Raw genomic sequence first — 21,469 nt, forward strand, 5'->3', positions numbered from 1 at the left:
TTGTTTTTGCGAAAATAGAAACTACAATCATAGAAAGTATAAATCTAAAAGTAAAAAGTAAACGTTGATAGAAAATGCAATATTCATAAAAACATTAAAGTTTTTACAAATCATGTTGCTTTGGTCATTTCTCGTTTATGTTTTTAATAATAATAAATATATAGATATATATGTAGATATATATGCATGTAGATATATAATTGTAATAGTTTAAGTTTATATTAAGAGAAATATACATTTATATATAGAGTAGTATTATACGACACTATGAGCGCAAAGTGAAACTTAAGAATAACCTGCAGCAATACAAACGAAAGAGAACAAACTACAAATCTAATAAAGGTTTCATACAAAGTTAATATATATATATGTATAGTATAGTATAGATATATAGAATATGTTCATGTACTAAATTCAGCAGCCACACATTATCGTTGTATCTATTGTAATACATGTACATATATCTAATAGTTCATAGATTGGATATCAAAATTTCGAGTTTAGGTTGTTCATAAAATATGTAGGATCGATTTGGTTCAGTTTGGTTTGGTTTGAATCTAAGCAGTAGATAGTACACTGGTTTCTAGTTATGTTGAATGTTGGTATAGTAGAGGTTAAGAGCATGCAAACAACAATAAGATAGGGCTACACCATAAACAGCTTCTTGTTGTTGGAAATTGGATAATAGATATTGTTGTACCAGCCAGAGCATTATCATTATCATCGATCTCAACATCAAATAGCGACAACATCCACCTGAAATAGAGAGCTGATTAGTATTGATCTTTGGCAACAAACACAACAAATCGAACAAAAATTCTTGAACTTCTTTTTTGGGGATCATTGTGGATAGAACGTGGGAAGAGAGAGCGAGGAAAGTATTTTTTGGGAAAGCGCTTGAGTGTTGATGATGTATGGATGATCTCTTGAGGGATTGAAATATATAGTTTGGGGGGATTTCAATGATATGCGTGTGTGATTCTTTGTTTTACAATTAAAATAAATACAACGTTTGGTTTTGGTTATTTTTTCTTTTGACATTTGCTTTTAATTGTATTTCGAATTTTTATTTAATACATATAGCCGGCAATAATTACGATATATTCATTTATATGGAATACATAATAATTGTAGAATTTTCATTTTTGTTTCTTTCGCATGTTTGCATGTGTTTAATTGTGTGTGTGTATTTGTAGGTGTGTGTGTGTATTCTTAGAGGTATTCTTTTTTCAGTTTTGAGTAGCCAATTTGGTTTTCCTTTTTTTGGTATTTTGGTTGTCTTTTTACATATGGAAATTGTTTTAAATCGTTTTTTAATGGCCGGGTTCTTTGTTCTTGTTCATCTTGTTATCAATTTAAATCTAACAATTCGTGTATGTGTTGCTGATATTTCGAATTAGAAATTAAAACATATTATTTTAGAATTAATAATAATAATTTTTGCCTAATTTTCAAAATAGTATTTATAGTTATAAGTAATATTAGCATTATGATTATTACATATCATTTTAATGTAGATAATCGTTTGTTTTTTTTTTGTTTTCGTTTTGACTAGAACTTGTTATCATTATCATATCGTATATAAAGCAACTTCTAACACAAATGCTGCTCCAAAAATCAATCGTAGCAGTTAAACACAAAAAATTATATAAATTGAAATCAAAAATTAACTCATTCGATTGCAACTAATTAGAATCAAATCTGTTTTAAATTTAATGTGTTATATGTATGTTTATATTAGGTGAATGTGTTGTGTGTATTGTATTTTTTTTTTGTTTTTGTATTTTTAAATATAATTATTATAGTTTGTTCTTTTTTGTTGAGGGCGGGGCGTGTTTTCATGCCATGCATATGGTATCTTTTTTTTATTTTTTTCTGTTTTAAAATTAAGAATTAATTAATACAAAAATCGATTTTGGTTTTTTTGGTTTTGTTGTATATAGCACACTTAAACAATTTTTGCTGTGACTAGCGCATAATTTCTTTGTGTGAGATTTTTCTCGGAAAAAAATTTACACATTATTTTTATATTCTTTTTTTTTTGTGGTTTTTGTAAAGTTTTCCTTTTGTTTGAGAATTCGCTAAAACAATACGCGTTTTGTATTGCCAACTAAGTCTAAGTATTTTTTTTTCTTTTTGCTGTCTTTTTAGGTTTTTTTTTTTTTTGTATTGTATTTTTCTTTGGTACTTGCAACACTTGCCGCTGGCACATGCAACATAAAACAATATTAAAACTACTTTCAGATTCAGTGCTGCGCTTTGCCTGCTGCGAATATTTTTTGTTTTTTGGTTTTTTTTTTCGGGACAGCGCTGAATATTGCACGCGCTTGTAATACTTTTTAAATATATAATGGAAAACAGGAAAAACAAACAGAAAAATGTGTGTAATGAAAACGAAAAAAGAGAAACTTAATTTGTACTAGAGACAAGCTTGCAATCAATCAATATTTTTGTTTGCAGTTTTGCAGTTTTGCATTTCCAAAGTGCCAGCTCCAGGTCCAGTTCCAGCTTATTTTGTACAACTTGTTTTAAGGGGGAATTTTACTCATTGCTCCTAGCCTATTTGTTTGGAAAGACTAGTGTGTAGGTGCTGGTGTTGCCATTGCTGCTGCTTCCGCTGCTGCTGGTGTTCACGTTGACGCTTGTTGTGGTTGTTGCGGGCACAGCAGTAACATTGTATTTCTTCTCCTTCTCTTTCTCCTTTTCCTTCTCCTCCTCCTCCTTCTCGCGATCCCGACACTTGGTGTTGAGATGACGCTTCAGATTGCTGTGCACATTCGTCGCATAGCCGCACATCTTGCTGCAGAAGTAGCGAGGCGGCAGACCGCATTCGTTCTTCAGATGACACTTGAGACTGTTCTTCCATTTGTAGGTGCGATTGCAGTTGCGGCACACCCACGGCTTCTCGATGTCCGCGTTGTAGATCATATCGGCCGAATGCTCCAGCGACTCCTTGCGCATCCGTTTGTTCTGCACCAGAATGCGATAGCGATTGTCATCGGTGTGCGACCAGTGCAAGTTCAGATTCTGTGCGTCCACATTGAGAGCCATTTTGTTGCTCGAGAGCACCGTTGAGTTGCCGCCGCTGCTGCTGCTGTTGGCATTAGCTCCGCCACTGGTGCTGGCAATTGGTTGTTGCTTCGAGGTTGGTGCCGCGATGGTCGTTATGGTTGCTGGTATGGTGGGCAGCTTGATTTGCAACGACGATTGACTGGTGGGCTGCAGTTGCAGGTGCAGATGTTGCTGCTGGTCGAGCAACTGTTGCTGCTGCTGTGAGCTGAGCACGATTTTTGAGCCACTGTTGTTGTTGTTGGCATTGCCATTGTTATTGCTCTTGGACTGCTTGGCATGCTTTTGCGATGCAGCCGCCGTGGTCAATAGATCATCGTCATCATCATCGTTGTCCATCAGATAGCTATCCTCGAACTCTTCGTTCTCGATCTTCACGGCATCGTACGTCCACGACAATGGGCTGGCCAGCTTGAGGTCATAGTCAAAGGTGTTCTCATCATCGATCGCCTCATTGCACACAGCCTCATCGCCATTGAGCGACACATTCTCGGGATTCTCGATCTTCACTATCACCTCGGTCATCGCATCATCAATGCTGTCCAGCTCAACGCCAGCAGCCGCGAGCGCCGCCGCCGATGCGGCATCCACATTGCAATTGCTCGAGCTATTCTTCAGGCTCGCCGGCGTGATGCACGCAATCGTTGTGCGTCCAATGCTGCCAATCCGGGTCACTGTTTGCGTTACGGGCAGACAACTCTTCTCGCTGTTCACATTGTTGTTGTTCGAGCTGGTGTTGTTGTTGCTGTTGCTGCTGTTGTTGTGGTTGCTGCTGCTGTTGAGTGCTCTTGTCACCGAGGCGGGCGTTGTGCTGATCGTCATCGTTGTGGGCGTGGCACCCGCGGGCGTCTTCACATTGTTAGTGGTGTTCTTAGCGGCATTTGTGTTTGTCTTTTTGCTCGGAGTTAGTTTGTCTTTTTTGTTTTAGTTAGTTAGTTGTGTGTTAGCAAGTTTGTTTTTTTTTTTTTTAATGATTCAATTTGGCGCATGAAAATAGAAATTGTTATAGGAAATGTTAAGTTAGTTAATTATTTGGATTTGTATGGATTCATGATGATTTGTACTCAATAAGAAAATGTGTAACACAAGTGAAATAATGAGTTAAAAAAAAAATGTGACTGCCGCAGTGTGCAAAATTGTAAATAAACGACTGTAAAAAGAAAACGAAATATTATTCAATACAACAGAAGATAATATAATAAATTATTAAGCACAACCTAGCAGACATTTAACGGAAAATAAACCTTAAAATGCAACTGAAACAATAATAACAAGATATTTTTAAAAATAAATAGAAATACAGACAGTATTTATAGTATATTAAAATACCATAAATGAAAGTTTCATAATACAACTGATACAATAATATATAATATATAAAAATATATTTAAAAAAAATAATAATAAATACATATAGTATTTATAGTATATTAAAATACCATAAATGGTAATTTCAAATAAAAATACATATAGTATTTATAGTATATTAAAATACCATAAATGGTAATTTCAAATAAAAATACATATAGTATTTATAGTAAATTAAAATACTATAAATGGCAATTTCATATCACAAAAAAAAAGTCTGCTAGGAGTACACAATAAATCAATAAGCAAATAACAAAGGTAAAAAAATCATAAATTAATACTCATAAGTACTAAAAGAAGTGCTCTAAATACCTGTCGAATCTTCGCTCGTCTTGTCTATAATCGACTGATCTGCCAGCATTAACCAATTGCGTACACGTATTCGAGATTCGCCTGCATCGAGTTGTCCATTATCATCTGAAATTGGGTAGAAATAGAGAATAGCCACATATTAGTCAAAGTCACAAATTATTAGAATATTTCTTTAAGACCTAAAATGAATTTGATTTTATTTTAGTATGTGTGCCTAAACGATGTGACCTGCATTTATTATTCTTAATTTTTAATACATTTTTCTCATTGATGATTTTCGATAATATGTTTTGTTGTTAGAGATGTAGTTATAAAAATAAATGGTGTAAATGTTATAAACTGAAGAATGAAACTGAAATAATAATAATACTTACAAGCAGTACGCTACATAATAAAAATTAAACACATATAAATATCGTCGGTAATAATAATAATAATAATGATATAAGAGTCGTAATCAAAACGATTTCAGTTGTAAACGCAACATAACAAACAACATTTTGTTTTTTTGCGTTTTATTACATGAATTTGTATATTTTTCACATTGAATGTATTTTCTTTTTTTTTTAAATTTACAAAAATGTTTTACAATCGACGCATAGAAAAGAATTAAATATAAGGTATATATATATATTTAGTAAATATATAAAGGGCATATAGAATCAACTATATGAAACTGCTTTATGTTTAATGAGTATTTGTGTTCTTATTAAGTGGTTTTTTTGCTTCATTAACATACAAAGTATTTAATTTACTTATTAATTTTTTAAATGTCTTTCGACATTTTTTAGTTGTGTTTTTTTTGTTTGCCAGTTTTAAACCAAAGATTGTTCAACAATATTGTTTAAATGTAAATTTTTAAAGAAAATTTTGAATTTTCACTTTGCTTAACGGTTGCTGTTCTTTTTTTGTATTTTATTGCTTAATAAGTTTCGTTTTTTTGTTTTTTGTTTGTTTGTTTTTAATTCTTCATTATATAAAGAAGCGCTAAACTTAGCCCGACACCGCGTGAATATAACCAATCGTATTTTTTGTTTTTCGTTTTGCATTATCATTATTAATTTCTTAGCAAATATATTTATAATTCGAGATTTGTTTTTGTAATTGTAGTTATCATTATTTTTATTTTGTTTTTTTTTTATTATTATATTTGCACAGTTTGACTGGCAGAGTTTGTGTGTGTGTGTGTGCTTTAGTAATTGATGTTGCTGTGAATGTTTGCAGTTTATAGGTTCTGTTTTTTGTTGTCTTTTAAAGCTTAACTCTTGTATAAAATCATCTATGGAATGTAAGAAAGAAATATATAAATTGAAAACTAAAATAAATTACGGTTTACTAGCAAAAAAGAAGAACATAAAATAATAAAAAATAATATTATTTCTCTTGTATATCATATACCATAATATTATATAATTACAATATGTTTATAAATATTACAAAATAAATAAGTGCATGTGACGTATTGTGGCGGTGTTTTTTGTTTTTCTTGATTATTAATATTTTTTTTTTTATTTACTTCACTTTTTCATTTTCTTGTCTTTTATATTTATTTAATCTTAACACTTTTTTGCTTTGTTTTCCAACGTAGCTCAGCTACGTGCGCCTGTTTCCTGCTTTCCTGCCTAATTGTGAAACACACAAAACTAAGTACCTGAGTTTAGAGTTTAAATATGAATTCTTTCTTTCCCAAAAAATAAAAAAAAATAAAAATAAAAATATATAAAACGACAAATTGCTGACTTGACTTAAAATACTCGCGACCTAAAGCTACTTGATATGGCTTTTAAGTTATACAAAAATTTATTATAATAATCATTTGTGCAATGTCATTTTGTGTTGAATTATTTTTTGAAACTTTTCACGTTTTTGTTGTTTTTTACATTTTGTTTTCAAAAGGCACTTTTTTTTAACTTGTCTTAAAGTTCTTTATACTTTCGCATGCTTGACTAAACCGTATGTATATCTAAAAAAAAACATCCTAAACAATTTTTGAGCATAGTTTAAAGCCATTAGACTAATATATTGTTGTCAGTTTTGAGGTAACTTGTTGTTGCTTTTTTTTGTATTTTGTATTTTGTATATTTGTGTGTTTTGCAAATTATAACTGTAGCTGTAGCTGTGACTGTGTGTGTTTGTAATTGCTTCTTTGTGGTTTGGCACTGAAATCCTTTTGAATATCTATAATGCGATTGTTTATCTAATATCTTAATATGCTCTGAGTTCGAAAAGCTTTACATAAAGAAAACTATCCACTGAGTGTTGACTGCTCGCACCGCGCTTTAACTACGCTTCCAACTACGAGTAAATCCTATATATATCTGTAAATATCTGTATAACTAACCCTAAGCTATAAACTGACTAAGTAGCTATATATACTCGCTATATATATATATATATATTAATGTTTCATTGTACAATTTGTGTTGTTGTTATATATTTTTGTTGTTAATTTGTTGTTGTCATTATTTTGTAACTTGTGGAATGCTGCAACTTGTAATTGTTTATGTTTTTTTTTGTTTGTTTGTAAAATCATTTTACTGATCACTTTGCTGTTTTCTTGCAAATTTTCTTTTCAAAAAAAAAATGTTTGCTTGTGCACTTTGTGTTTCGTTTTTGTTTTGTTTTTTACTTGTTAAAAAATTAATAACAATAACAAAAAAAAGTATTATGAAAAAATGGCTAAATTTGTTTTGTTTTGTTTGTGCTTTGCAACAAATTGTTTTTGTTTGTTTTTGTTTTTCGTTTTTGTCCATGATTGCTTAGAATTAACTTTTCTCTTTTTTTCGCTTTTTTTAATATTAATTTGGCACACTGATTCCGTATTCCTTATAAGAAACCCCGAGAGCTTGGTGTGTGTTATGTTGTGTTGTGTGTGTGTGTTGCATTTGTTGTTGTTTGACTTGCCACACACACATTTTCATTTCTGTGTGTGTCTTTTCCATTTTGTGCTTGCTGCTTTGCTTGATTTTTTTATCCCTGATATTTGTAGTTTTCAACCTTTAGGTTTTTCCATCCTTATGAGAAATGCGTCTCCAACTTAGGAACACCCGGAAAAGCCACAGCCGTAGCTGCAGCTGCCACAGCGGCTGCTGCATTGCCGCTTTCCGTATCCATGCCACCGCCAACAGCACCGCCACCGCCGCTGTTGCTGCCACCGCCAACTGCGCTGCTGCCAATGATGCTGGCGATGAAACTCTTGTCATCCTCGAGTTGGAATTTCTCCTTGTGCATGCGCTCCATGTGGCGGCCAATGTGCATCTTTTGCTTGGCCCGATACACACAGAAGGGGCACTGGAATTGTGGCTCCTTGCCGCATTCCCATTTCTGATGATTGCGCAACGATGATTTCAGCTTATAGACACGCCCACACACCGGACACGGATGTCCAGCACCGTTGTCAAGGCTATTGTTGTTGCTGCCACCGGCGCTCGAGTTCAACGAGACATTCAGGCTGCCACCAGCTCCTCCTCCTGCACTGTTGCTGTTGCCACCGCCAGCAGCTGCTGATGTGTTGCCGCTGATGAGATTGTTCATGGCGCTGATGCTGTTCAGTATATTAATATGGCATAGACCCGCTGCTGGTCCGCCGACATCGGCAAAAGTTACGGCTCCGCTCAGCGTGGCTGGATAATCATTGCTGTTGCCGCCAGCAGCAGCAGCAGCAACAGTTGCTGAACTGGGATTCTCATCGCCATAGCCACGATCGGAGCTATTACTGGAGAAGGCAGCAGCGGCGCGTTTCTCGGCAACAGCTTTGAGCATCAGTGCTGTGGCCTCCTCCTCGGACAGATGCTTCAACTTGCCACCACCGCCGGGATAATTCTTGTGCTGGTTTTCGCTGCTGCTCGAACGCAGTGGCGTTGTCCCCGCGGCTCCAAGTTCAATCTTTAAGCGTATGGAATTCACAGGCGGTTTGTGCTCACTGGCAATGCTGTCAGCTGATGTGGCTGCTGATGTTGTTCCCTTATTGCCAGCTATGCTGAGTTGCTTGTCCACCGACAGATCCGTGGGAAAGATCAAAGGTTGCACTCCCTCGCGGAGTGTCACCAACGGCATCGCCAAACGTGCATTCCACTCATTCCAGGTGAGTCCCGCAATGCGCGTAATACTCAAATCTGCTTACGTTTCGATTTTATTTTTAGTTTTTCATTTTTGTTATAGTTTTTGTGTAGTTGTGCATGTTGTTTGATTGGTTTTTTTTTAACGTTTTTTGTGTGTAGAGAGGAAGATTGGTTGGTTGTGGTTGGCCATACAACATATGAAAATAAAACAAGAAAAGAAAAAAACAAAAGAAAAGAAGAACGAAAATCAATAGCATTACTTTTGAGACTGGACACAATGCAACGCAAAAATAAAGGTAAAGGAAAAAACAATTAAATAACTCGCAACAGAACTTAACATTAACAATTGAAAAAGTGTTTTTTTTTTTTTTTTTTGGGAAACGCAACGAAAATTTCTAAATGGGTGGGAAATAACGAATAACACACGCGATTTCATGGTTAAACCAATGCCAGGAAAACAAAAGAAAAACTAATTAAAAATAAACAGAAAAATGTTTATGCATGAAAGAAGAAATGAATAAATGCGATCTTAAACTGTCACAACAAACAATAATGTTAAATAAATATAAATTAGTGAAGCGATGCCTAAGCATATATAAATAAAAAAGCATTAGAAAATTATGGCATGAATCAAAATAAACAAAATTAATTATATACACAATGCGATACTTAATGCTTTCTCTTGTTGGTTTTTCGAAAGCCAAAATTAACGCCAATTAGTGCGGGGGTTTGTATAAACATATTTATTAAATCAATTTGAAAATAAAAAAAAAATAAAATAGAATCAAGGAGCAGCTAACTACGGCAAGCCGTAGCTTAAATGCACTTGCAGAATTTTTGTAATTCAAATAAATTTGGAAATAAAAATAATGTCGTATGGCATGCTGAATAGTTGAAATAGTTAAATTTAGTTTCTTATTTATTAATTTTGATTGAAGACTGCAAGTGCTTTGCATAATTAAATGAAACGTTCGGCATTCTGGTCTTAGTTATGGGTGTTTTTTTTTTTTAGGTATAGGTTTCTTTTTTATCTATGGTGTTGTACGTAGCAGCTGGAAACAACACACACACGGGCGGGGGGAAAGAGGCAATTGCTGGTTGTTATTATTATTATATTGATTGCATTTTTTGTTTTGTTTTTTTTTTTTTGTTTTTTTTTTTAGTGGCATATACAGAAAACAATTACTTAAAATTTAGGTACTTATATAGAGCTGTTTGTAGTTCCTTTCGTTCCCAAGTTATTTTCCCATCTGTTGGTCACCTACAAAAAAAGAGAAATATATTAAAAGTCGTGTCAACTTTGGTGATTCGTGTAAAAAAGTAAATTTCTTCAGCAGTTGAGGGATTCATGTCGAACGTCTTCCTGCAAGAAAGAGAAATATATTAGTAGTGTTTCTTTTTTAAAGTTTTTCCATATAATACATCTAAAAGAAAACAATTTTTTTGTTTTTGGGATTTATTTTTTACGTTTATTTTACAACTATTTCAAAATATATACTTTCTATAGATCTAATATGTATACATAATAAATGTTTAGCAATGAATTAAAAGTTGTACACACCATCAATTTTTTTTTTTTTTTTTTGGGGGGGGTTTTTGTTTTATAATATTTTCCATGTAAATTATGTAAAATTCAATAATTGAATTGCCATTTTTTCCTCTTGTTCGTTTTTTTATTTTTCCGAAAAAAATATATGTATATATTTTTGTAAAAAGTTGTGAATATATTTAGTCATATACATGTAATTTTACTAAATTGTTTTATTAATTTATATGTATATATTTTTCATTCAGTTTCGATTCAATTTTACACGCAATATTTTTCTTGATTTTTTTTCTTCGTGTTTTTCCCAATTCTTTCGTCAATTTTTTTTTCTTTTTTTTTGTAAAATATTTTCACTACAATTTTGTTATTTAACTTTTGTTTGTGTTATGTAAAAAACAACATTTGACAACGTATTTATTAGTAAGCCTCCGATTCAGACTATTTTCTTTTTTGTTTATGTATATTTGCATTAATTTTAAATTTTTATTCTTGTTGTCACGAAATAAAAATCGAAATTATTTGTGATACGTGTTTAATATAATTAAAAACAAAAACACACTGTGCACTTTAACATTGGTTTGCATTTTTTTCTTGTTTTGCATTTATCTTAAATACTTGAATATTCCCATTTAAAATATAGTAATTTTAAATATTAATTTGTTTAAATCTTTACACGTATTTATATAGAAGATTTGCTAGGTACTGTACTTTCTGCGAAGACATTTAGATGTTGTGTTAAATTTATGCTTGAAGTTTATTTAAAATTTAACTTATCGAAATCTAAACTAATATGTATTTTTCTTTTTTTTGTATATTTTTTTTCATTTTGTTTAAACATAATTCTTTGTGTTATTTCCATGAAAATACTTGCACATGATTCTGGTATTTTTAATATTTTTGTATTTTTCATAAATTTTACTCTTGTTTTTTTTGCTGTTACGGCTGCAACAAACGCTAAGAAACGTAATTTTAAAAATTACGCAAAAAATAATGAAGACATAAATTAAAGCCCAAGTGAAAAAAGTTCTTTGCAAAGATTTGTGAAATGGATAATTCATATTAAAACAAAACATATTTGTAAACGTTAAGTTTGAACTTAAGCAAATAATCAACAACTAAGCAAATTGCATTAATTTATAATGCTCGAGAAGAATCAAAAATAATATATATATATATGAATATATTGTATAGAAAGTCAATAATGAAAACTGGTTTAAGCTTAATGAAGAAATTATGAATATAATTCTAATATTTTTTAGTTTTTTGTTTCGCTTTGTTGCTGCTGTTCTTTGTGTTTGCATTTTGTTTTTATCGTTTTTTGTTTGTGGTACTCACTGTCCTCAGTTCAACGGCTTAGATCTTACGTCCCCGTTTACTCTCTAGTTGGGGCTTCTCTGGATGATGCTTGCGCACATGGACACCGAGATTGCCACGCTGCTTGGCCTTGTAGGTGCAGTAGGGACATGGATGACACGGCTCCTTGCCACCGCACTCGACATTCTCGTGGCGTCGCAACGTCGATTTCCAGCGATACTTTTTGCCACAATGACGGCACACATAACGCGACTCTGGGTCATCGCAGGGACCCAGTGAGGAGTCGCTCAACGAGAGTTCATAGGTCATGCCACTGGGATCGTTGCCGGCATCGGATTCCTCTTTCATCGGTCGCGTTGTCAAGATGGTGTAACTCTTGCTCGAATCGTGGACGCCCAGCTCTTCGGGTATGATCGTCTCGACGCCATCATCATCGTCGGCCTGCAGTTGGATGTGATGATGCTGATGCTCCTGTTGATCCTGCGACTCCTGTTGCTCATGTTGCACCTGAACGGTGCCCTGATGGATGTGATGCGTCTGCAGCTGTGTGGCATGAATGTGATGCGTATGCGTCTGCTGATCGTGCTGATGCACCTGCAACTCTTGCGGCTCATGCTCGATCGTTGTGATGTGCGTCTCGCCGCCCGTCGTCTGCATGTGCTCGGTAATCTCGGATGGAGCGAACCCGATGCCAATCTTAGTGCCATCGGGCAGCTCAATGTCATCGATTTCCGCATACTTCACCAGATCACTGATGATCGCCGCCGATGCATTTGGATTGTTCAAATCGATTTCGCTAATCTCATACTTGGTGCCATCGGCGAGCTCATGATGCTGATGCGGTATCGCCTCGTGGGTCTCCACAATCTGCAGATTGCTCACAGCCGGCGCAATGATCTTGCCACGCGAATATCGAATACGCGACGCAATGTTTGGCTTCTGCTCACCGATCTGCACATTGCGCAGTCCCACCAAATTGATCGTCTGTCCCGGATGTGCTGTGATTATGCTTTGTACTTGCTGCGCAGTCGTATGCAACTGCTGATGATGTTGCTGCTGTTGTTGTTGTTGCTGCTGTTGCTGATGGTGTTGCTGCTGCTGCTGCTGCTGATGGTGATGATGATGCGATGTCTGCGGCACCTCTTCAATGTGCAACGTCTGATGTTGCTGCTGCTGCTGTTGATGTTGCTGATGGTGTTGTTGCTGCTGCTGTTGATGATGATGTTGTTGCTGCTGCTGTTGCGACTCTTGTGGCACGTGCTGTATGATGTGGTGCGGATGTATGATCGTGGTTGTGCCACTGCTGCCGCTGCCACCGTGCGTCGCAATGGTTGTGGAGGTCGGGATGATTTTCTTAATGTTGATGAGCTCTGAAAGTATGAGAAATATAACCAATTAGTAAGGAGTAAACATTTTAAAAAGAAAATTTTTAAATAACAAAAAGTTTAAATAAGAAGAAGTATAAATAAAAATAAATATAAATATGAAAACATAAAATTAAGATAACAAATATAAATAAGGAAACGTGTTATATAAAAAGAAACAAGTTTTTCTACAACTTTATTTTGAAAAGCTAATTTTCTTAGGAGTTTTGTTCGTAATCTGATAAACATAAAATGAAATAACCCGATTATTCTATTCCTATATGCATAAAACTGAATACCTTAAGTTTTGTTTTAGTTTTTACAAAAAAGATCCTAATATTCTAATTCTTTATTTATAAAACTAAGTTGTTTGGGTTTTGTTTAGGACTCTAAATTTCTTAAAAAAAAAAAAAAAAAAAAAAAAAAAAAAACCGAATATTCTCTTTCTTTATTTATAAAACTGAGTTCTATAAGTTTTGTTTAAGAGTCTTAATTTCAAAAAAGGAATACGAATATTCTATTCCACTTATCAACCTTTTGTAGATGTTTTATTCGAAATTAAAGTATCTTTGAAATGTAGCGAATATTTCTTAAATCTTTAAAAATTCAGAGATAAGCAGATGGAAGTTATTGACATAAAAGTTATTATAGTAATAAATTGGAAAACGTAAACGGGTTTTATAATTGTTTCTCCATAGTTTAAAATTTAGATTATTATTATAACTAATTTGATTTTAAAGGCTAAGAATTTTAGGCATCATTTAGGGAGGATCTTTTGGAAAGCTTTCAATGTGTATTTACAAGTTTTGTAAATATTTAATTATGTGAAATATTTTCAAGTCAAATCATTTAAAACTCATAAAAACTCATTAAGGAAAGAACTCTAATCTACAATAGAAACTAGATTTTATGATATGTATAATATAGCACATTTCCTTTTACAATCAAAGCTATAAATATGGTTGGATTTCAATTTCAGATTCGCAATGGCATAAAATGATACAATTCCAAATTTCTCTAGAATATTTCTAACTTATTTGAACATAATAACGAATCTCTGCACTAATCTATCTTGGAAAAATTCAACAAAAATCTGAACTCTAATAATCTAGACAACAGTTTGTAGAGCTCGGAAAAAGATTCAATAAAAATAAGTACTAAGTAAGTGTATAAAATAGAACTTACCACACTCGGATGAGGGCAATTTGATGGGCGTATTGGTTAATGTGGTCAACGTGGGCTTCACATCTCCGCTGTGCGCTGCGGCATTGAGCAATTCGGTGATGGTTTGGGTGGGTTGTCCAGCTGGTCCAGTGACTGTAACCGCTGCGGTTGGTTCCTCCTCCCCGGCCAACTTGGCTGCTGTGATGTTGCCCAACTTCTTGACGTGCAACACGAATCCATCCTTGTTCTGTGTGATGACAATGTCGTTGCTCTCCAGCAGGCAATCGTCGAGTTCGAATTCATCGGGTGGGCTCTCGGTTTGCTCGGATTTGTCCTGTTTGTTTGCTGTGGAATGGAACACAAGCAAAAGACGGGGGCGGGCGGGAGAATGGAAACAGGGGCGTGGCGACAAAAAAAAGAGAATGCAATTATTAGTGATTGTTCGGGCTTGGCACAAGTTTACCGCTTCTTAAACGTAGAAGAACACTTTAATTATATTTCATTTAATTTTATAACTTGTATAACTTTAATTTTATTTTATTTATCTGCACTGCGCTCAGCTCAAAAACGTGTTGCAAAAAACAAGCAAACAATTTCTGTTCGTAGCTTAAATTAAATTTGTTTCATTCTTTTTTTTTTTTTGTATTGTGTGTGCTGCTGTTTGTTCTTAATAAACTTAAACACCAAAGCCAGAAGGAATAAAAAAAATAAGTACAAGACAAAAAAACAAGAATTATAAATATAGTAGAATATAGAATAAACCGTGGCCCTTAAGTGATTAAGGTAAGATGACGTTTTGCTTAAGTTCTAAAGAATTCAATAATGACACATTTCAATTTTGTTGCAAAAGGCAGTTTTTATTAACAATTTGAATAGAATGGCAAGTTGCAAATTTGCATAACTAATTTCGACACGTTTTTTTCGGTGCTTCAAACTTACCTGTGGCACACACACACACACACACACACACACTTTTAACACACACTTAACTGAGATATTGAGATCTGTTTATGCTTAATAATCAATCATTCATTCCACATCAGAGCAACTTTCCACCAGGTGGCGCCTCAAAAAGGCCACGTGCTGCACCTGCTGTCACCTGATCGGGATGCTGTGTCTTCATGTGCATGTTGAGGCTGTGCTTATAACGTGCCACGTAGTGACAATGCTGACACTTCTCCGTTGGCAATCTGCCGCACTCGAAGCGCAAGTGGCGCCACAGATTCTTCTTATAGGTGTAAGCCTTGTCGCAACGCGGACACGTGTGCACACTCGACTGCTGTGGCGGCACCGCCTCTGCGGTGGTGGCATGCAACATGGCAATCTTGTTCAGCGATGTCACCGATTTCACCGACAACGTCCAAGTGGTCTCTAAAACGTGACAGCAGAGAAAAGTAATAGGTTAACAAAAAACATATTCAGCGAGAATTTCATTAAATGCAAAACTAAGAAAACAAAAAAAATATAATTACGAGTTACAGATTAAGGATAATAATGATGCAGGATGGTGATGATATGATATGAGAAGATAGAGTAGGAGCTATAGAGAGAGAGAGAGAGAGAGAGAGAGAGAGGCAAATGGAAGGAACTCAATAAGTTTTGTCGCGTATATTAAAACTACCAAGCAACCAGTTTGGCAGAGAGAGAGGCGATAGAGTAGAGCAAATTTGGTTGGTCTCTTTTTTTTACTGAAAAGCTTACAAAGAGAGAGAGAGAGAGAGACAAATACACAAAGGTAACTAATATACAATCAAAAAATTTAAACTAAACTAAAACTCAAATTCAACTCAACTTGGAAAATTCTTTTCGAAATCTTACCAGCGCTTAAAATTAAACACAGCGTCGTAGTTTAAAGAGAAAACCAAAAAAAAAAAAAATTTAGACACACAATTCATTCAGCATTTTTAACAGTGACGCTGTGAGTAACCGTATATCCTTGAAAAAAAATTCCATTCTTAAACATAGTTGCAGGTAGTACCGTCTACTATGTAAATAACGGTAGCAATTCGTATTCAAATTGACCTGACTATTCAAAACTTAAACATTAACATATATAAAACAAAATAAATATTATTCCTAATAAGTATCTTCAGTTTTTCAGCGCATCTGTAAAAATAGAAAAAGAAACATTTTGTGATTAGTTAACAAGAGTTCTGATAAAAGTTCTGATTGATTCCAACCCAAGGACCCGAGAATAAAAAGATTTGTATATTTTTGTTTTTGTTTCTTTTTTTTTTGGGGTTTCAACATTTCAATATCAATCTTTATTACGTTTTTTTTTTTTTGTTTTTGTTTTTGGGTTTGTTTTGTTACCACTTTGCATCAAATTCAAACATGTTGTGTATATAAACAATGCATATATATAATGCCTTTTCTTAGTTCATCATTTCATATTTTGCAAAAATAACAATTTTCTGCTTGTTGTTCTTGTTCTTCTTGTTATTATTGTTATTATTGTTGTTGTTCTTGGTTGCATTGTCTAAAAAACAGAATCTCAAATTTGTTCTTTACATATAATATATTTGTTTTTTTGTTTTTGTTTTTCTTTCGACAACATTTTTTTCGTTTAATGCTACGTTGTTATTATTATCGTTATTATTATTACAATTATTAATAATATTAATTGTTTTGTTGTTGTTCTTCTTGTTTCTGTTGTTGTTGTTTTAAGGTACTAACAATATCAGCTTCGTCAATGTAAGTTGCGTTTGCTTTTCTTTTTTTTTTTGCTTTATATAAATTTGTTTCATAATGTTTTTCGCCTTTTCCTTGGTTTTATTTGTTTTTTTTTTTAACAATAAATATATGTATATGTATTGTATATATATATATATATATATATTATATATAAACACTTTTTAATTTTCTTGTTTTTTTTTTTATTTTTAATATTATGCTACAAAAAATAAACAACATTCGTTTGTTACAATTACATTTTGTTTTGTTTTTGTTCTGTTTAATTATTGTTTTATATGTCTGCTCATTTGGTTTTGACTATATATATATAATAATATATATATACGTATGTATGTATGTATAATATTCATTATATGGCAATTTTGTTCCAAATACACTTTTACTAAAACTTGTTCTGGGTTTTGTTCATTTTTCATATTCTTTTTCTTGTTTTTACTTTTACTTTTATTCTTTCTTTTTTTATGTATGTATATATGTCCTTGTATATATGTATGTGTATATATATGTATGTGTTTTTTGTTGTATATATATTTTTTGGTTGGTTTCTTTGGAGTATATTTTGTAACTTATGCTTTAGGCTAACATTTTTCATTTTTTATCATTTTCATTTTTTTTTTGTTTAGTTTTTAAACTAACTTTTATAAATATTAATTAACAATAACAAGTTAAAACTTAATTATTAAATTAATGAACAAAAATCAAAGAGAATTTATATCAGTATAAATGTGTGTGTGTGTGTGTAGGTGTGTGTGTGTGTGTATTAAAAACAAAGCAACAAAAATTAAAATAAAAAACATTTAATGTTTCCTTCCTCTTCATTTTTTCATAATTTTTTAACTCTGGCTTTCGAAAAAAATTAGTCTAAGCTTTAACAGCGCAACAAACAATGAAAAATTAATAATAATAATTTAGCTACTTCAATGAACGCGCAAACATAAACCTTAGTTAATTAGTTTAACAAATTATTTAGTATAAGCTAAATAAATATATATATTTATTTATTTCCTTCATATACATTTTTAACTAATCTTATTAGCCAACGAATTATTGACAATTTGTCTTGCGGTCCACGATTAATTTTTTTCTCATTTTTTTTTTTCTTTTAACATTAATTACGTTTTATATTTCTTTTTTTGTATTTTTTTTTTGGTATTTTTTCAATTGACACAAATTGAACACGCAAGACAAATTGTTAATGCAATTTCTGTGAGCTAATTTGAATGTGGCAAATTAACAAACAAATTGACAGAAATCAATTGTTAATGTCATGAAAATTTGCAATGGCTTTTTTTTGCACTTTTATTCTTTACTTTATTTTATATTAATATATTTTAGTACTTCATTTTCTAAGTATAACTTGTCTAATTTCAATTCGAGTTTCAACTGTACTTCATGCTATTGTTTTTTCTTGTTTAAATGTTTAAACTAATGCTGCAGCTCGCCTCAAAGCTACGCTTTTTGCATTGCTTGCCGCATTGCCTGCCGCATTGCTTGCCACATCAGTGCTCTTAAATATCATTTTCATATATTATTTGTTAATTTTCATTTATTGTACTTTTCAACTATGTATTTGACTACAACAATATAACATAAGTTATTAACATGCAACAAGCAAACGAAAAAAAAAAATAATTAATGATGTATATTAATAGAAAACAAAAAACAATCAAAAGAAAACAATTAATTAATCTGTGTTTGTTCTTTTTTTTTTTTTTTTTTGTTAATAATGTTTGGACCTAACTAATGCGCATATATATATATACTAAAAATATATATATATATGCATAACTTGTATATATAAGTGTTTTTAGTTGCACTTTAACTGCCTGCCTTAGTTGTTATATATATATTTGTATATTGGTTTTGTTTTGTTTTTTTCCTTCATCATTATTATTATATATCCAATTGTTTATATATATTTTATATATATATTTCATATATGTATATATTAATATGTATAATTTCAATAATTTATTACATTTAAATTGGTTTAATGGCACTCTTAGCATTTTTAACTATGTTTCGGTTTCTGTTTCTCGGTTTATCGGTTTCTGTTGCTGTTGCTCTGTTCCTATTGTTGTACAATTAAGTTAAGCAACTCTCAAGTTTAAACCAATCGAAAATTAAAACTCTGTCTGAACAAAAAACAATGAGTATATCATTTCTTTCAGTGTGTGTAGAACTTATTTCTCTTTCAAAGATGATTTTTTTTGGGCAGCATTGAATTTTGTTATTTCATTTGGTTAATGCTGAGTTGAATTTCTACAATATTATTAATATTAATTTCTTTTTCTTTTTTGTTTTGTTGTTTGGCGGAGTTGTTTCCAGTTACGTAATGGCACACATGTTCTGCACACATATTCAATGCTGCCCCTCCCTCCCCTCCCTCCTTGGAGATACACACACACACAATCAAGTTACAAAAAACAGTTTTTTGTAATAACAATGACGCTTGATTTCATTTTTTTGCAACAACAGACAACAAATTTTGCTAACATAGCATATTATAATATTATAATAGATGAGTGTAGTTTTCTGTGTATGTGTGTGTGTGTGTGTGTGTGTGTGTGTGTGTGTGTGTGTTGATGTGTATAAACTTTTGTTCTTTGAACCAACAAATCGTTTGGCCTCTTTGCGTTTTTATTCTAACTAAAAAATCTCTCACTTTCACTTTCACTTTTTCTAGCTGCATTTCTCTGTGTAATAATATTATATAACAACAATTGAATACCCTTTGCATGCTCTTTTTAATTGAGTATTTGTTTTGAAAATGCTTTGCAAAGAGTATTAAATATTCGGCTAGCCGAAGTTCTATCAATCTTTCAACGTTTTTGTTTTACTTTGTTTTATAACAAACATTCACATTCGACATATGTATGTGTAGGTGTGTGTACGTGTGTGTGTGTGTGTATGCAACATATATGTATATGTATAACTGTATATAACGATAATATATAGTATTTATATGCATTTAACATAACATACATATATGATGTTTTGTTTTTGTTATTCTGTTTAATTGGTTTAGTTCTATTTAGTTTAGTTTTTTGTTGGCTTTTAGCTTCTTCTTTTTCGGTAATAATTGATAATTGATGTTCATTGTTATTGTTGTTGTTGTTCTGTTTTTGCAATAATATATTAGAAATATATATAGATATATATTTGGCAACAAATAAACACAGTACGTTGTTTTGTTTTTCTTTTTTTGCATTATATGTTTCTCTCTGTTCTCTGCGCTTCACACACATCTTCTCCTCAATATATTATTATATTTATTATTATTATTAGTTCTGTTTTTTTTTTTTATAATTACATATTATTTACTTTGTTTATGGTATTTCTTTGTTAATTTCACTAAGTTGCTCTTGCTTTGTTTTTGCACTTTGACTAAAATTACGTAGTTTTGGTTAGTTTGACTAAAATGTTGTTGCTCTTAGCTTCCTTGCCTCTCCTTCCCCCCGACCTCATCCGTCGTTGCATGTGCCTCATCTCGTTAGTAATTTTTACTAGCTCACTTTTCTAACTTTCACATTTCATTTTTTTTTTTTACATTTTTTTCATTGGTTTTTTTGTATGTTGTTTTTGTTCTTGTTGTTGTTGTAATTTTACTAAAATTCTATAAAACGTGTTGCACTGACTGCAGCTATACATATGTATATATGTATGTATAATATAGATGTATATGTATGTATATATATATATAGATCTATATATATCTGGTTTTGTTTGTCTAGCTTGTTAAATATTTTATAATAGCTACGCTTTCATGTTTCTCGCATTTTGTTTCATTAACTAATTCTGCTTGTAATGCTCAGTTGTCAACAATAATTCTCAACTTGTTCTGGTTCATACAATATTATATATCATAATATGTATATACTAGTTATATATCTATATATATATATATGTGTATATATATGGGTTTTGTTTTTTGTTATTTTTTGTTTTTGTTTTTGTTTTTTTGTTATAAATGATGTGGCATCCAATAAATTCGTTTTGTTGTTGTTATTTGTAATTGTTCTTGGTTTAGCTACTTTGTCTCTCATCTATATGGTAGTATATATATTTCTATAGCTGTATATATGTATATGTTTTGTTTTTGTTTTTTTGAATCATTTACTATAATTTCCATTGCTGTTTTTTGTTCTGTTGTTGTTGTTTGTTGTTATTGTTACAATTTGTTAAATATGTTTTGAATATTAGTTGTTATTATTTTTTTTTGGGGGTTTGTTGTTCTGTTCTGCTGTTGTTGCTGTTTTTTGTTTTGTTTTGTTTTTTTGGTTTTGCTCAACAAAATGTTGCACTTTGCCTATGCGGATAACGCTTATTCTATTTGATTTTAAAGAAAACATTATCTCATAAGTAATATTTGACACAGACACCGGACTCAAGGTGCCGCTTTAGGTGGGAGCTTTGTGAAAATGCTTTGCCGCACATCAGACAGCGAAATTTTTTCTGTCCACCACATTCATATCTACAGAGAGAGAGAGACGGAAAGATTCACAAAATAGTTTTAGATCAGAGATCAGAGAATTCACAATTCACAGAGATCCACACTCAGACAGACAAATAATATG

At 32.2% G+C, this 21,469-nt stretch overlaps 1 protein-coding gene across 17 annotated transcripts in view; it reads right to left on the minus strand.

Moving 5' to 3' along the window:
* LOC117569144 (longitudinals lacking protein, isoforms F/I/K/T) overlaps positions 1–21,469 on the minus strand; it is a 75,540-nt gene that overhangs the window by 21,024 nt on the left and 33,047 nt on the right. For 3 of the 17 annotated variants that reach the window (XM_034250177.2, XM_034250174.2, XM_034250175.2), the window contains exons 6-7: positions 14,220–14,543; positions 9,800–13,040 (exon numbers count right to left, since the gene is read on the minus strand). The exons of 8 other annotated variants lie outside the window; for them this stretch is intronic. In XM_034250177.2, the coding sequence (XP_034106068.1) occupies positions 11,710–13,040; positions 14,220–14,543 (1,655 nt within the window). In that variant the 3' untranslated portion in view covers positions 9,800–11,709. Of the gene's footprint in view, positions 1–1,252; positions 3,984–4,008; positions 4,220–4,749; positions 4,855–5,865; positions 8,865–9,799; positions 13,041–14,219; positions 14,544–15,222; positions 15,570–17,219; positions 21,367–21,469 lie in introns of those variants that run through there. 6 more of the 17 variants (XM_034250179.2, XM_034250201.2, XM_034250182.2 and 3 more) reach the window with 6 other exon arrangements.

Source organism: Drosophila albomicans, chromosome 3 (genome assembly GCF_009650485.2).
Source record: "Drosophila albomicans strain 15112-1751.03 chromosome 3, ASM965048v2, whole genome shotgun sequence".
NCBI classification, from domain to species: Eukaryota; Metazoa; Arthropoda; class Insecta; order Diptera; family Drosophilidae; genus Drosophila; species Drosophila albomicans.